At 42.6% G+C, this 17572-nt stretch overlaps 2 protein-coding genes across 5 annotated transcripts in view; one reads left to right on the top strand and one right to left on the bottom strand.

The window, feature by feature from the left end:
* Positions 1-830: 830 nt before the first annotated feature.
* The window catches only part of sec24c (SEC24 homolog C, COPII coat complex component), a 22815-nt gene continuing 6073 nt past the window's right edge, over positions 831-17572 (top strand). Inside the window, exons 1-17 of one of the 4 annotated variants that reach the window (XM_034859398.1) lie at positions 831-1002; positions 2714-2892; positions 3314-3394; positions 4577-4697; positions 6614-6780; positions 6953-7687; positions 8289-8431; positions 9906-9974; positions 12351-12459; positions 12704-12831; positions 13626-13764; positions 13859-13974; positions 14946-15070; positions 15380-15571; positions 15674-15767; positions 16952-17068; positions 17225-17395. In XM_034859398.1, the coding sequence (XP_034715289.1) occupies positions 2733-2892; positions 3314-3394; positions 4577-4697; positions 6614-6780; positions 6953-7687; positions 8289-8431; positions 9906-9974; positions 12351-12459; positions 12704-12831; positions 13626-13764; positions 13859-13974; positions 14946-15070; positions 15380-15571; positions 15674-15767; positions 16952-17068; positions 17225-17395 (2667 nt within the window). In that variant the 5' untranslated portion in view covers positions 831-1002; positions 2714-2732. The remainder of the gene's footprint in view (positions 1003-2713; positions 2893-3313; positions 3395-4576; positions 4698-6613; positions 6781-6952; positions 7688-8288; positions 8432-9905; positions 9975-12350; positions 12460-12703; positions 12832-13625; positions 13765-13858; positions 13975-14945; positions 15071-15379; positions 15572-15673; positions 15768-16951; positions 17069-17224; positions 17396-17572) is intronic. The other 3 variants (XM_034859401.1, XM_034859399.1, XM_034859402.1) reach the window with 3 other exon arrangements.
* The window catches only part of LOC117936456 (tripartite motif-containing protein 6-like), a 17302-nt gene continuing 17244 nt past the window's right edge, over positions 17515-17572 (bottom strand). Inside the window, exon 3 of the transcript XR_004654956.1 lies at positions 17515-17527. The gene's annotated coding sequence lies outside the window, so the exon portion shown is untranslated. The remainder of the gene's footprint in view (positions 17528-17572) is intronic.

Here is a 17572-nt window from a genome sequence, read left to right as displayed (position 1 = left end):
TTCTGCAGTGTTGGGAAATATGATCAATACTGGCTCAATACCCGGGCTGCTGTTCATCAGATTCAACACTTCTGATCTTGCAAAGAAAAGGCAGATAATTACAGAATTTAGTTAGCCAAAGTGACTTGGCCCAACAACAGCTTAAATCTGATCATCTACTCATCTACTCTAATTATACTCATGCCAGGTTTGTGATGAATAGTCACATGTAGAATAATTCCAAGTTGGACCTGATGCAAGGTGAACTGGGCCTAAATTTGACACAAGTCTCATTAAGGGGAGCACCCCCAAAATGTAGCTAAATCTGGCTCAAGTTTGGTTCTGACCCTTTGGCCCAATTCAGAGACTCTTGTCACATTGGCAAACCTAGTGTGAAAATGAACATTGTTAGGTGCAGGTGTGCATAAATATTCAATAAACTTTCAAATGTAAAAGTGTTGTGCATGGACTGCCTACCTCCCGCTAAAGCCCGGGAACAAAGTGTCAGTTGGTATTAATATTATTTGACATGTCAATAACTGAGTTTATAGTAAACATCAAACTGCATTGACTGCTCTCAGTAACCAAAGCCTTCGTTGACACATAGGCGTACTGTATATTTGAGCTACACTTTCATCACACAGCACTAGTTTACGTAGTTTATTAGATTTCTATATTTTCAGAGACTGGGACTATATGTGTTATAATTTTTCGCCGTTTATTGTATATATTTTAATAGTGTAGAGTTTTGTCAGTCTTACACTGCAAACCTATTTTTATTAACCTTTTATTGTAGAGTAACCAGTGCCGTACACCCGTTGAATGTGTGTGAATGTGGAGGAAGTCCCGGATGTGGACGTGGCACAGCGCTGCAGCAGTTCCGCCGAATGTCCGCTTCTGCTCACCAAGAAGGGATTAGTGAGAAACACCCCGGGACGACATCGGCTTCACAGTTTGTCGGCCATCGGGTTTCACAGATTCCCCCGGGCAGAGGATAGCCTTACTATTTACAACACCTTGGAGGTAGGTTTCGATTTGACACCAGTTAATATATGACACCTCTGCCCGGCTTGACAGCAGAGCTAGGAGTTGCTACGATTGCTAATGCTAGCTAATGCTATGGCACGGCTAGAATCTCTCTGTGAAATAGCTTCAGATTACTAGCTTGTCTGAGCTAGTCGGCTAATAGCAGCTATCTCCGGTTGTGGCGTTTTGGTCACAGCTGATTCGACCACTGCTGCTGTCATTATGATGGTTGTCTTCTTGCTAACTTTTGCAAGCTAAGTTAACTCTTATCAGTTCGAAGTTTGGTGAATCAAATTAGGTAAGACTTGTAACAGCCCTATCCTGTTAACCAGGTGTTTTGAGCGTTTTGGTTGACATGTTAACGTTAGCTAGCTCGCGAGCTAATTGTAATGCGGCACAGAGGTTGTTTCCCGTTAGCACACTGCTACGCTTGGTAGCTCTCCTCGGCTTTGCTGCTACCACACTTCACTCCTAACTTAGGAAGCTGGCGTTTATTATTCTCAATCAATACGTTGTTTAACTTGTTTTGAATGGTGTACTGTTTCTACTGAAGTTGCTAACCTAGTTTCGTAAATATGCAACCCAGACAGGAGAGCAGATGTGGATCACCTGGTAGGCCTAACATAATACATAGCTGTACGGCTCTAGCGATTGTATTTCTCGTTGTGGCACCTGCACTGTTGAATTATTCAAAGACACCTCTCGTTTAGCCCATGTTTGTCTGTTAGATGATACTCATCACTCATGTCATATAGGTTCTCCTGAAATCAGGTGAATAAACAAGGCCATCGCAAAGCTCTGTTAGCCAGGTTAAAGTTGACAGGTGATATGCAGGAATTATGCTCATAAAGATCATTCACTGCTTACTCAAAGTTACCTTCAGGTGTATTCTTATGAACTGTAAACACCTAGTCTCAGGTAAACACTAACACATGCATGCGTCCAGTAGACATTACACAAACTTCCCAGTATCAGGCATTTTATCTCACCCTCATAGTTGAGAGAGCAGTAGTTACTTGTATTGTGGATTGTGTCTGTTTTGCTTTAAATTATTGGAATCGTTTGGTTTGAGTTTTGGGCTTCTGTCTGTCTGTCTGAACTCAGTGATTGAGATGCAAACTGTAGGTGTCAATGTAAACATAAAAAGCCAAGACAGGTGTTGTTAACTGAACCAGGACATTTTACCTTCACGGAAAAAGTTTGATTTGTGTGTGAAACTTCTAGAGCAAAGCTGTGCAAGCTTAACATATATTGCATTACTCTTCCTTTTTGTCATTGCAGGTGCAATCTCACAGCACACTCAGTTGGGGTTATGTATACCTTAGGACTGCCTTAAACTCTCTTTGTTTTGAGTTAAATAAGGAAAAGACCGTTAAACTGAAATGCTGAATGTTTTTTTAAGAGAGAGTTGGCAGGATACATTGTTACTGAGATCAATTTTTTGTGAGTTTTTTTAGCTTATGTCTATAGTCCACAAGCGCTGTGTGGCCAGATCCCCCCCACTCTTGAAAAGAAAGCGCATGTCATCAGGATCAGGGGAACCCAAGACTGTCATAACAGCCTTTGTCATTAATAACAGTCCTGTCTTACAGGGTTTTACACTCCAGGCGTCCTGGCGGTGAAATCTGTGTAGAGGCTGCAAACAGGCTAAACAAGTTTAGTCTTGAATTATGAGAGTAACATTTTTTTTTTCTTCATATTTTCACAGATTTAGGGATGAACTGAGGATGAATGTAAACCAGCACACTCCAATGGCCTCTCCATATGGCCAGCCCCAGCCCGGCTATGGCCAGCCCGGCTACGCACCCCTGGATGGGGGATACCCCTCACCTTATGCACCCTACAACGGCCCTTCTTCTGCCTATCAGCCTGGGGCTCCACCGCAAGGTAAGTGCTGGTTCTGAACAAGTTTTCCTACAAGTAGGTTGTGAGGAAGAGACACCAGGGTTGCATCTCACAACCCTTTAATTGCATCCCTGACTCCTCCACTTGTTTCCCCTACTCACTAAACTTGAAGTAAGATGAACAAACAGAGAAATTTATCTTTTTAGATAAAACAGATGTTAACAAATAAGGGTTACGAGATGCAACCCTTGTCAGCTGTAATGCTCTTCATGCACTCAGTCATAACGTTGGAGTCCCCTACCTACCTTGTTCTCACCATGTAAATGTCCATGTATGTGTGAGAACAACACTGTGCCTTTACACACTAATCTGAATCGTGACTGCCCCACTTATATCTTCATGTTGCTTTTAAGCAGCTACCTACATTATTCTGTATTTGCCCTCTTCTTTTCTTGTATTTCAGGTTATTCTCCTTTCACAAACTTTCCCTCTAAGGCTGTGGTTGCCAACCCAGTCTCTGACCTCTCCTCTCCTCTTGACTTAGGTAACTTCCTCCTCTCTTTTTCTTACTCATTTCACACTCCACATGCTCTGCAATCTTTGAATCCCTTTTGTACCTACAGACACTATTATTTCTGACATGCTCTTTTGTCAACGTACAATAGAAGCTCTTTTCAGTCTACCTAACGCTGGTAATTGTTAAGCATAACAGCCAGCCAGTTACTAACCTAATTTTTTTTTTTTACCAAATGTTTTGTATTACCTAGAAATGGGAGCTATGCTTTAGAGGTCCAACAATGACTCCATGAATCGTTTAGTTGTCAACTAAATTAATCGCCAACTATTTTGATAATAAGCAGCTTCTAAAATGTGACTATTTTCTAGTTTCTGCTCTCGTCTGTGACAGTAAACTGGATATCTTTAAGTTTTGGACAAAACAAGACATTTGAGGACGTCATTTTAGGCTTTGGGAAACCCCTGATCCACAATTCATAGATCAAACAACTAATTAATGAATCAAGAAAATCCTCAACGGATAAATTGACTATGAAAATCATCATTAGTTGCAGCCCTACTATGCTTTTATTATGTGATAGATTTTCCAAATTCAGTCTCTGCATCCCCTGGTCATATTTGTTTTCTGTTTGTTTACATTTTTACATGCATATTGTTGTTGTTTTTTGAGAGATCACTAGTAAAGCTAGATGTTTTTTAGGGGGCTTTTTCTCTCTCTCCTTTTTCATGAGAAAACAGTTTCTCTCGACTCCAATTTTAAAACAGTATGCAACAAATATGCTATCTTATAGATAAACAGATATTAAAGTGTACTCAGTTATGCAGCTTTCAATAGCCTGCTAAAATACAACAAACTGCTTATTGATTTATAACAAATGAAAGGAAATCATTTCCAACATTTTTGATTGAACAAATTGAACATTGAAATAAATACAAAAGGCACGACATTTTAAAGTGAAGTTTCTACTGGTATTTCTTTCAACAACACAAATTGTCTTTTGCAATATGTTGCAGCCTTGTGCGATATTTTAATTGCGGCGGTTGATGTGGTGGTGACCATAATAAATTGATATGTTGTGCAGCCATAGCCTATAGCCATGTTAATCTTGCTGCGCTAAGAGAAAATTGAGATGAAATCGGGGTAATTTGTTGCAGGTAGTGGATATGGTTTTTGCAGGTATGTTGGTAATCTTTTGTCCCTGCATTTCAGGTCCTGCCAGGGGTCCTCCCACATCTGGCGCCCCTCCAGGCTCGGCGCCTCAATCATACAATCAGTACAGTCAAGGGGACATGCAGAATGGACCCCCACCTATGACACAGGCCCCACCTAGGTAATTACATGTTGATTGATTATTTCCTTAAGTATATTCAAAAAAACCTGTGCTTTTTAATGCCAAATGTGATGACTTGTTCTTCCCTACTTGAGGTCATTTATATTCTACTTGTTTCACTTAATAAATTCAGCTCATTCAACCAGGTGACATAATCATCACAGACACCTAATAGATGCACCGAGACTGCCTAAAACTTTAGGACCTTGTGCTCCTCCAAGAAAACTATCAAGTTAGTTGGGAGTGAAAGTGGACTCCAACCAAAGCATTATTATTTAAAAACACACTAAATGTATTTGTAATAAACAGCAGTTGCTCGAAGTTCAAATACCTAGCATGGAAAATTATCTGAGGTGTTAAAACTGGGGTTACCGGATCCTGAGGCGTTCCCAGGCCAGGTTGGAGATATTATCTCTCCACCTAGTCCTGGGTCTTCCCCGAGGCCTCCTCCCAGCTGGACGTACCTAGAACACCTCCCTAGGGAGGCGCCCAGGAGGCATCCTCACTAGATGCCCAAACCACCTCAACTGGCTCCTTTTCAACGCAAAGGAGCAGCGGCTCTACTCGGAGCTCCTCACGGAGGACTGAGCTTCTCACCCTATCTCTAAGGAGATGCCAGCCTCCCTTCTGAGGAAACCCATTTTGGTCGCTTGTACCCTGGATCTTAGTCTTCCGGTAATGACCCAGCCTTCATGACTATAGGTGAGGGTAGGAACAAAAACTGACCGGTAGATCGAGAGCTTTGCCTTCTGGCTCAGCCCTCTTTTTGTCACAACAGTGCAATAAATTGATTGTAGTACCGCACCCGCTGCACCAATTCTCCGACCAATCTCCTGCTCCATTGTCCCCTCACTCGCGAACAAGACCCAGAGGTATTCAAACTCCTTCACTTGGGGTAAGGACTCATTCCCCACCTGAAGAAGGCAGACCATTGATTTCCTGCTGAGAACCATGGCCTCAGATTTAGATTCATCCCAGCCGCTTCACACTCCGCTGCGGACCAATCCAGTGAGTCGTGAAAGTCACAGGCTGATGATGTCATCAGGACCACATCATCTGCAAAATGCAGTGACGAGATCCCCAGCCCACCGAACTGGAACCCCTTCCCACCTCGACTACGCCTTGATATCCTGTCCATCAATACTACAAAAAGTATTGGTGACAATGCGCACCCCTGGCGGAGGCAAACCCTCACCTGAAATGAGTCCAACTTACTGCCCACGTCCCCAGAGCCAGCCTCTGCTGCCTGGGTCTACTCCGTCGAGGCCCCTGACCTTCATCAACCATGTGGCAGCGCACCCGCCCCCAGCGGTTCCTCCCACAGGTGCTGGGCCCATGGGATGGAGAAAAGGGTGCCAGCCCTTTAATTCGGGCTGTGCCCAGCCGGGCACCATGGCAAACCCAGCCACCAGGCTCTAGCTGACGATCCCTTCATCTGGACCTGGCTCCAGACGGGGGCCCTGGGCTTTCTCCGGGCAGGGTCACTCCATCTCTTCCTTGTTGGCTCATAGGGTTTTTGAACCATTCTACATCCAACAGAATTTTGGAAACATGGCTTTCTCTTTACACCTGTGTTAGAAATAGAAGATGCCACATCATTCAATCTTGACTATTTTTGTGTGCATGTGTGTTGAAGCAGACTGACCGTACAGTGAGAGGACAGAGCAGTGCCTTCCCTCCTATTGAGTCCGTCAGTTTTGAACTATCCAAAACAGGGTACTCATTAACATGGCCAAGAAAATAGCGTTCTCTAGAAGAAGTCTAGCTGGCGGAATCCAGTTTTCTCTAATCCCCTACCATGATTACAGAAATCTGCATTTTCTCATCTACGTGACGTTTAATCAGCTTACTGACCGTAACCTGGTTACTTAAGTGCATGTACGTACACACTCACTGAAAGATGTATGTGTTTCCAGGCCTGCTGCGTCTCAGCTGTACAACCAGGGAGCTGTGAACCTGTCAGGGCCACAACCCTCCTATCCCCAAAACTACGGGCCACAACCCTCAGTGCAGCAGGTCACTAGCCAGATGACTGGGATGCAGATCACCTCTGGAGCGCCAGCCCCTACAGGGCCAGGATATGGTAAATTTGGATTCCATTGGATTTATACTTGAGTGTAGTGTAATTAACTGGAACACGTATTTAACTAGAGAATGACATGGGGTTTGGGGATAACAAAGATTTAAATGTGAGTGATGTATCTACATGGATCATAGACTGGAGATACTCACACTTTCTTTTGCTCTCTCCTTAGCTCCACCTCGCAGCTCACAGCATCTTGCCAGTACCGCCTACTCAGCCGCACCTCCAACATCTTTCACCCAAGCCCCGCCCCCTGCTTCCTCCGCCCTGACCCAACCACCCCCTCCCAGTGGCCCCGCAGCGTCTCAACAATACTATGGAGGCCAACCACCTCCTTCGCAACAGCAATTTAACTCTTCTTTTCCCCCCACTTCTCAACGGCAGTTCCCCTCTCCTGGGCCGCCACCATCTTCCTCTCAGCAAAACTTTCCTCCCTCCTCCTACTCGGGCCCTGTGTCTCCACCCAGCCAGGCACCTGCTCCCTCAGTGTCCCAGCCCCAGCAGTCATTCCCTCCCAGCCAGCCGCCCTTCTCCTCAGCACCTCCACCTCTCAGCCAGCCTGCCTTTGTCGCCGGCCCGCCTCCTCCCACCCAGGGCTCCTTCCCACCTAGAGCACCCCCTCCTTCCTCTCAGCCTGGGTCTTTTCCTCATCCTGGTCTTCCTCCAACCTCAATGCCCTCAGGCCAGTACCCAGGCCATATGCCACCCCAACAGCAACCCCCTCCGTCACAGCCACACCCCTACCAATCAGGCCCCCCACCTACCAGAACTCAGATGCCTCCGACTTCCATGGCCCAGAGCAACCACCTGCCTCCAGGACCACAGGGCCCACCAGGCCCTTCTGGGCCCATGCAGCAACCTTCAGCTCAGCCTGGCATGCAGGGAGGATACCCTCCTCAGCAGAATGGTGAGGAGAAGGCCACTAAAGGCCCATTCAGATCAAAATAAGCAATCCGGCAATTTGCCCTAGGGTTGTGCAGCGGTTTAACCGAAATGGCGTATCTGTGTTATGTCCTGTTGTGTTCTTTAACCCTCCAATGTAGCACAAGTTTGACTATTTTATTGCACACTTACCGTTTTCCGTCAAATAGTATATAAATCTTGACGTTTCCAAACGCACTTTTAAGGCCACTTCATTTTGTGGAGAAAGAAATGAAATGAGTAAGACAAACTCCTTGGCAGTTCAGTGCTTGTGTCTTGTGTTTAAAACACCGCCACAAAACCGACTAACATGGCCGGTTACATGACTGGCCACCGCAGCGTGACGTGGGGTTGCGATTCTGTAAAAGTTGAGTCAGTCTCAACTTTTGACCGCAGGCCTGATGCGTTTTTTTGCCTTTCCCACCCGCGTCAAACCCACCTGCATTCTGCACTACACCCATTCAAAATTGATGTTGTTGCAAGCGCTATCTGATGGCCAACGCAGGCTGTGTGAATGCCTGCTAAGTGGAAGCTAAATAGATCTGTGTTGTTTCTCCATTACTAACTTATTTTCTTGTTCTCTTTAGGTGCGTTTGGACAGGGTAGAGGTCCTCAGCCTGGCTATGCAGGTCCTTATCCCGGGCAACCAAACTACGGAGCCCCTGCCCCCACCCCTGCTTCTGGTCCCCCCGCACAGAAAAGACTTGACCCAGATGCCATTCCTAGCCCGGTGAGCAGATGCAAAAACACACACACATACTTTTTAAAGCTAGATTTCGTAGTTTACAACCCCCCATGCTGATTTTTTATTTATTTTTTATCTCTGTCCATTTTTGTTCTTTACATCATGTTTTGAGATGAGTAGTATTGAGGAAAGATGACTTTTCCAGAGCATTTTCCAGAGTGAGTTTGCAAGTGACATGTACACTCAGTGTCCACTATATTAGGTACACCTGCATAATCTAAAGCAATTTGATACTGTTAATGCAACATCTGTTGTCCAATTTTACAATGCCTATAATGGTTATTTTTTACAGTCATAGAGGTTTTATTTCAATTTAGTATTGAGGACATAGTAGTGTTGTACTGAAATGCATTATATTCAGAGGTGTTTTTTTAATATGTTTTCCCCCCATGTATGTAAACATGAGCTGTCCAGAGGGGACACAAAAATAGGAAGACTACCAATATAATGTAATTCAGTTCACTAAACTACCACCTTTCACCGTTAATAATAAAAAATATAATTTAATTTGAAACGTTTCTGACAATGTCAACAACAACTGAACATCATAAACGTCATGAAGGTTATATAGCTTAACTGTTGTATTGAATTGCATTAGATTGTACAGGTGTACCTAATAAAATGGACACTTGAGTGTATATGATTTTGCATGTACCACTTAGTGCTGGGCAGTAAATCATCCTTATATTAAACTGGACTTCTTTTATTATCACATTGTGGTATGATAATCAGGGCAGTCATCTTCATGTATGATACCAAGCACTTAGCATAGAGTATTTTTGACAAAATGAATGCAAAAAAACACAGTTTTAGTTCAGTATTACAATTGACTGTACTATGCAGTCCAATAAGAATCCGAATATTTGTAACTGGGTAATCTTAGTTTTTCATGCCCTTTTTGTGTTGTATTTTTATGTCTTAATACTGTTTTTAATTGCTGCCTTCTAGGCCGGCTTTAAAAAAAATAGACTTTTGGGAGGGGCTTTTACCTGTTAAAATTAAGGAATTAAATGAACAATTTAATCAAATGTGTTAACTTAACCTGGGACATCACATTCCCTACTGGACATTAACGTATAGTGATAGTATATATTGATTTTTGAGAATGCCCCTATGAATATCTTGATTTTGCCCAGCTCTAGCACAACAGAAGTCTAACAGTCATGTTTTAACTTTGTAAGCTTCTGTAGCTGTCTTCAGATTTAGAGCTGTTTAGCATGTGTGGCAAACAGGCTTATAGTAGTTTCTGTCTATAATCTACTCGCGCTTGACTGTCAGTCTACAGTACCACTAATCTATAATCAATACAACTGATCAGTTTCTGTCTGAATAACAGTGCTGCCTGCTACTCGGCATACTCTTGCTGAGTTTTCTCTTCTCACACTCCTTTTTTATATTTTTATTTTTATTTATTTTTTCTGTTTTGCACAATTTGCTGGACAAACTTTTGAATGTAAAGCAAGCGTCTGACATGCCGGCTGTGCAGAAATCAAGACATAGAATAGATCCAGACGCTATCCCCAGTCCAGTAAGTTTCCCGTTTGCCTGCCTTTTCCTCTGCTTCATCCGGTCCTCTCTGCCCGCTTGCACTAACCCACAGCTTTCACCTCCTGTTCTGTCCTTCTAACCACTCAAAGTTAGTGATCGTCACAATGTGAAAGATGGGCTCCTGTTTGAAATAAGAAACGTATACCACTTGCGTTAAAGGCATATGTTGTGTATTATTTTAATGGTTCAGCCATCCCTGCTATTCAATGTGTTTCACCAGAAACTATCTTACCCAATTGGACTTAAAACACACACTAATGCTGTACATGTAACACAGATACATTTTGGTATCTGATATGTTCCAGCACTAATGCCCATATAAAATAGTCGCAGTCCAAACAAAACACTAGTGAAGATTACATTGTTTAAAGGAATAGTAGTAGTTTGACATCTTGGGGGAAATACTTATTTGCTTCTCGACGAGAGTAAGATAAGGAGATTGATACATCCCATATGTCTGTATGCTAAACATATATAAAACAGCAGCCAGCTAAATTAGCTTAGCGATAGGAATGGAAACAGGGGAGATAGCTAGCCTGGCTCTGTCCAAAGGAACAAAGTCTGCCAACCAGCACCACTAATTAACACGTATTTCATTTGTTTAATTCGTACAACAACATAAGTGTGAAAACAACAAATCCTCATTTTGCTGATGGTTCTCATCAAACTCTCTGCAAGAAATCACATTTCCCAAAATGCTGAACTATTCCCATTTCTGTTTTAGAGACTGTGACGAGGATTATTTTAAGTCATGATTATTGTGGCCTTCCTCGGAACACTAATAATCTTAAGGACATTGCCCAAAGATATGTCTCTTTTAAAGCAATCCCTGTCAGTTTCCCCCCTCCGATTTCTCTGTGTTGGTCATTCCTACTACCTCACTCTCATCTCACTGTTTCTGTGTGTCTGATCAGGGGTTTGAGGCAGCCTATCTTAGTTTGAGAACTTGAGAGTAGGGTTCATGGTTTGTCACTCATCCTGATCAGACAGCTTCTGCCTCAAAGCCTCCTCTCTGTGCCCTGCATGCAAGCCTGCATGGTTTTGACTTGCCCACAGTTCCTGCATTAATGGCATGTCTTGATAATCCTGTACTTTTTCCCGGAGATGTCATTTAGTTTAGATTTTAAGTCGGCATGTCATATTTGTCTATCTACAGAGCGTACTGTACTTTAGTTCTAACTTGTGCCGTCTGTCACCTAAGTCATGAATATGATTTTGTATCCCTTTTTATACAGTGTGTTTTGTAGCTGCAGATGTGTGGAAGGGTTGTGTACAAGTCGTCTCCTGCATGTGTGTTATATGTTCTGATAGACTTCATTCACAATATATTGTCCATGGGTCTCATGAACGTGTAAAGGTGTGACGAGATCTCAAAATTAGAAATGTGATGAGATTTCCCGTTAAAAGTGTCTCGCGATATCGGTAGTGCAGAGTAGCGGTCAACATGACGGATAAGTTTGACCTCACCCTCGAAATAAATATAGACCAGCCCCCTGCCTGTTCTCCAAAGTTGACTCGGTTAACTTTTGCAGAGCAGTAAAAAAAACAAAAAAAACAGCCTGTTAGAACGTTAGCGAGTTCTCTCTCTCTCTCTCTCGCTCTGCCGAGACACACACACACACGTTTGCAGCGCTCTGTGGAGCTGTCTCACACAGACCACTTTCTTCTCTGTCCTTTTTAACATGAGTCGGGAGGTGGACAGCAAAACCTAACTTTACTGTTAATGATAATAAACAAAGGGAAATGTTCTCCGTTCGGCCTATAATGGTCCTAAATCAATACTAGAGTAGCCTACTTGTTTACTGCTGCAATAAATAAAATGCAGAGTAGAAGAAAACAGCGTCTGGCTTCACAAAAATCATCTGTTGAGTGTTTGATGGTAATTTACTTGTGCTTTAGAATGCTATCAATGTGAAACAATAGCAAAATAAGCTTTATTTCTCTCCGTCCACTATACAATCCAAATCCAAGTACAAAACAACTGGTCTCAGCTACTGCCAGAAGACGCTTTGTTACGTTGTAACCTTGGTTCTCTGAGTGAAGAGACACTCTCTCCACCTGCATATGAAATAAGTAACAGTGTAGTCATTTGAATTTTTGGCGAAACCTTTCATTACTCTTTCTTTATTTTGAGAATTTTAATTGAATAAATGACTATTTTTCCAGTCTTATTTCTTCATTGAAGTTTTCTCTAAAATAGTGTTAAAATCTTGGCTTGTCTCAATCTCGTGACCCCAGTGTCATGTCTAGTCCATCTCGTGAGCTGGATGTCTCGTCACACCCCTAGTAACGTAAGCATTTATGCTGTAAACATGTATAAATTATGGATATTGTTGTCGTCCTCCCTCATTTTTAGATCCAGGTAATAGAAGATGACAGAGCTAAGTGCACGGAGCCATTTACCACAGGGGTCAGAGGTCAAGTCCCACCGCTGGTCACTACCAACTTCCAGGCCAAAGACCAAGGTAGGTTCTGCTTCCTGTAAGCACATTCGTATCTGGCAGCTTCTCACTCACATCTTCCAAAAGGGTTCAGGAAAATAAACTTATCACCTTTTGATCACAATCTCATAGAATTATCCTTAAGGTCACTTTCTTCACCCGCTAGTAAAACAAAAATCTGAAACATTAAACAAACTTTGCATCTCGGAAAGGTATGTGGATTGTATAAAGATTTTCATATTAATGGAGAATATGTGTCTGTGTTTAGGGAATGCCAGTCCTAGGTTTGTTCGCTGTACGGCCTACAACGTGCCTTGCACAGCTGATATGGCCAAGCAGTCTCAGGTGCCTCTGGCCGCTGTCATCAAGCCCCTCGCCACGCTGCCGCCAGATGAGGTGAGCAATGCCCCCTCCATCTCTCCATTCTCCATTCCTGTGTTGTAAATGCTGTGAGCCATGTATAGATGGGGTTCTTTTTCTGGACTTTGTCTGAAATTGTGGCAGTTATCGCATGAGTCTAATCTAAGAGATAAACTGTTAATTTTAAAACCATCAGAAAGCAACAGAAGCAAGATGCAAAATGTTTATGATTTTACTGAATGTCTTTGGACTGTTGGTCAAATAACACAAGATATTTGACAATATTTCACAAGATACATACCTTATATTATGGCTGTGGTAAATTATAACAAGCACTTTAAACCTAATTGTTAGAATCATCCATATTAAAATAAGTGTTAGTTGCAGTCCTGCAAGTGTTTAGATAGTAGTGTTAATCTGACCAAACAACAAGCTTCCCTTGCTCTCCAGTCCTCATCTTTCATCCGTCGGTTCAACGGTGCAAGCTCTATCTTCCACTGAGATTTTCATAACAGTTGACCCATAAACTGAACAGAGATTAATTTTCAGGGCAATGCCTAGTTTTTAATGATCGGATGCCTGTGATGTCAGTGGGATAATCTCTTTAAAAATCACAGAGGTGGGAGTGGCTGCGTGACCTTGTTTCATGCACAAAGTAAATGCGTAAACTAGTTTTATGTTACATCACTTGTTTCAGTAATTCTGCCCACATTAGGGTTTCAGAGGAAGTTGCCCTCATTGCTAGGCTCTATGAATCAAGTGTGTCAGTCTCAGATATCCAGATAAATGGATAAGACTTCTCTTACTCTTTTCATCGCGTCTCTCGTCAGACCCCTCCATACCTGGTGGACCATGGCGAGGCTGGTCCAGTCCGCTGCAACCGTTGCAAGGCCTACATGTGTCCATACATGCAGTTCATAGAGGGAGGTCGGCGCTTCCAGTGTGGCTTTTGCAGCTGCGTCACAGAGGGTGAGTTTTTGTCAGTTTTCACATATTAAAACACTTTATATTAAACTCATTGCACTGATGTTATTTGTTTGCCCTTCCTGCTCTTTTCCCATAGTGCCTCCACATTACTTCCAGCATCTGGACCACACTGGCAAGAGGGTGGACTGCTATGATAGGCCGGAGCTGTCGCTGGGCAGCTACGAGTTTGTGGCCACTGTCGACTACTGTAAGGTATGTCCTTACTGCAGGAAACAGCATTTCTCATCATTGTTCTCAAAGCTTTGTTTTGGTATTTTAATGCACTACAAATTATAGATTTATCTGCAGATCGTTTACCCATGTTTCCCCTCAGGGATCTGCAAAAGTAATTATCGCGAAGGAATGAGTCGCGCCAGCTCAGATCAAAACGGTTTATGGCATAACGTGTCATACTAAAATTTCCGAAATCCGTAAAATAATAAACTTTTCTTATTACAAACAATAACAGAAGATTGAAATCCTTTCTAAAACGTTTTAGCTAGCTATGATTGTATGATTGGTAAAGTGAACAAACTTTGTTGTCTAGGTCTATTTTTACTGTATTGATACAGAAGTCTCTCGTTAGCATCTTGTAGGCTACTTGTAGTTAAGGTAAGCACACACATTGGGTAGCGACACTGTCAACAACAATCTACAAAAACAAGCCAGTTTTACTTAGTTATTATCCAATGAACTAATATTTAGCAAAGCCTGTAGGTAACTGTCTCAATTGAGCTTTGCTAAAATTTGGTTTGTTCTACATTTTATTTCATTGGTTTCACTTGGAAAGGATTCAGGCCAACAATACATTCTGTTGTCTTAACGAGTGCTGGACTGATATTGGTATTGATGGGATATGGAGGACCTGTACTGTCCAGTTTCTGTCAAATTGTTTATTAGAGGAGAGAAACGTACACACATACAGTTCTACATTAATATACCACCCTGATGACTTCGTCGTATGCTAAGATTGAATCAGTGATTATAATGTATTAATGTGAAGGGAGGAAATTTCTTTGGATACTTTCAGAAAGAAAGATAAAAAGGCCTATGTGATTTTTGATACACCAAGCTGTTGCTACTCAGCTGATGAGCAGATGGAGTTGCAGAATCTGTCTGTATGATTCATATCTTATTATTATTTACACATGACTTCATACATAGTATTTACTTGTCTCCAACAGAACAACAAGATTCCACAGCCTCCAGCCTTTATCTTCCTTATCGATGTGTCCTACAACGCTGTGAAGAGCGGGATGGTCAACATTGTCTGCCAGGAACTCAAGACCCTCCTAGACTTCCTGCCCAGGTACTGAAACACAGAAGCACACAAGGGATGAGCTGGAGGAAATGAAAGGAACAGAAAGACAGGGAAAGAAGAGAGGAGAAAAGGGGAAACACATTGACCCAGTGAGGAAAAGTCTGATAAAAGGAAAGATGGAATAGACAAGGGAAACACTATGAAGGATAGGACGGACAAAATGAAGCATGCAGCAAGGAAAGGTAGTGGGAGTGAGGGAAATTAACGCAAGGATTTACATTGAGCTGAATTTCCACTTCATATACGGAAATGTAAACTCGATGGTTCTCCCATTTCATCCTCTGTTTCTGCATCCAGGGAGAACCCGGAAATGGACTCTGTAGTGCGGGTGGGTTTCGTCACCTACAACAAGGTTTTGCACTTCTACAATGTCAAGGCGAGCCTGGCCCAGCCCCAGATGTTGGTGGTGTCAGATGTATCAGACATGTTTGTGCCCCTGCTCGACGGCTTCCTTGTCAACGTAAACGAGAGCCGGCTTGTTATTGAAAGGTGGGAACGCACACGCGCACACACACGCACTAACAAATACATGAGGTGTGTATGGACAGACTAATAGATCGGGTTTACTGACATGCTGTATGTGTTTTTCAGTTTGCTGGACCAGATTCCAGAGATGTTTGCCGACACCAGGGAGACAGAGACAGTCTTTGGACCTGTTATCCAGGCAGGACTGGAGGCACTCAAGGTAAGTCTGGAAAGTCTTTCCAGTTGGGCTATACCACAAAACCAGGATAAGGGATTAAGCCGGCATACTCCAGTTATTCTGGATGAATTAAGCCTTGACTTGGTTGCACGACAGCAGAAGCACCTTAGTTACCATGGAGATTTATTCTGTGCAGATAGCCTGGTCCTGACCTTATTTTTAATTAGCCTGCATTAAAATACAAATGTTACATATTGCTGTTCAGTAAAGCACCATTATTATTTAAAGTTGTGACCATTATTTTTATAATTATCCATGTGACATTGGTTATGTTATATTGCTGTATGAATACCTCCTTTTGTTGGTGAATATATTATGGCAGTTGTTGAGATAATTAGAAAAAAAAACGTGGTGCGTTTCTTGAAGGCCAAGCCAGGCTGCACAGATTAGACTAGGTCAAGCCTCGCTTTATCAGTTATCCTTGATTTATAAATTCTGTTTTTCTGCAATACCGCTCAGGTCTTGATAAAATTCTAAGCAGTCGACCTTTCTTGTAAACAAAGTTTCTGTGTGGATCCCAGAGGTCTAACAAACATGTTGAATGCATTTCCTCCCTCATAAAACACTTGCAAAGCAGATTCCTTCTCTTCTTTTGTGTAAGCCTGCCCCATTGCTGCACTTCTTGGCAGATTACTCCCACCTGTGGGTCTGTCGTGTAGTGTGAAACCACTTTGACCTTGTGTGTACAAGACAAACATAACCAGGCATTTTTGGTTACGTTTATTCCTATTTTTGGGAGGCATTCTGCCTTTATTGGAAAGCTGATAGTTTAGACCATAAGAGGCAACAAAGGTCCAAGACCAGAATGTGGACGCCCTGTAATGGAAAGCTTAACGCAGATTCTTTTCCCCCCGCACTTTCCAGGCACTATGAATTTCAGTTCTTGACATATAAAGTTCCCGGAACATTTTGGATTGAAAAAACTATAGTACATAGTCTGTAAACACACCTGAAGTGACAAGATTTCTTTCTGAGATATAATTGGCGTACTTCATGAACTGAACACCTAGAGATTTGCAATTCTAAAACTAAAAATCTATAAAAATGACTCAGTGGGATGACTGCAATGGATCATGGCCCAGTCTAAATACATCCAGATACGTGACACCAAGTCTGTACATGTACATGCCAGAGGATTTATATGTTGCTGTGTGTTCCTTTTTCAGGCGGCAGACTGCTCAGGGAAGCTGTTTGTGTTTCACACCTCTCTGCCCATCGCAGAAGCTCCTGGAAAACTAAAGAACAGAGAAGACAAGAAGCTGGTTGGGACAGATAAGGAGAAGGTTGTAGCAAGTTTTAAGCACTTGTCCAGTTGTTACAAAGTGATCTGTTGTATGTAACATTGTAAAATGTATCTCTCATTTCTTTGGGGCAAAAGATTCTTATATTAGCAAAAAGACTCCACACTGACTCCCATTCCTCTCTTGTTACATCCACAGTCTTTGTTTCAGCCCCAGGTGAGTTTCTACAACACCCTGGCTAAGGAGTGTGTAGCCCAGGGCTGTTGTGTGGATCTCTTCCTCTTCCCCAACCAGTATGTGGACGTTGCCACGTTAGGGGTGGTTCCTGTCTCCACTGGAGGTTCTATCTACAAATACACCTACTTCCAGGTGAGAGAAAATCACCCTCTTCCTTCGTCAGTCTCATTGTGTTGCATGTTTTCTCTCACATTGGTCATATTTAGGCAACCCACATTGCATTTTTATGATGTATAATGCTGCCATTTCTCAGTGTATTTTGCTCTTAAATACCAGCTGGCGCAGTCAACACTGTGTACCATGTACCTT

Source organism: Etheostoma cragini, chromosome 21, assembly GCF_013103735.1.
Source record: "Etheostoma cragini isolate CJK2018 chromosome 21, CSU_Ecrag_1.0, whole genome shotgun sequence".
Taxonomy (NCBI): Eukaryota; Metazoa; Chordata; class Actinopteri; order Perciformes; family Percidae; genus Etheostoma; species Etheostoma cragini.
Note: the sequence above shows the minus strand (reverse complement) of the source record. Positions and strands in the feature narration are given on the sequence as shown.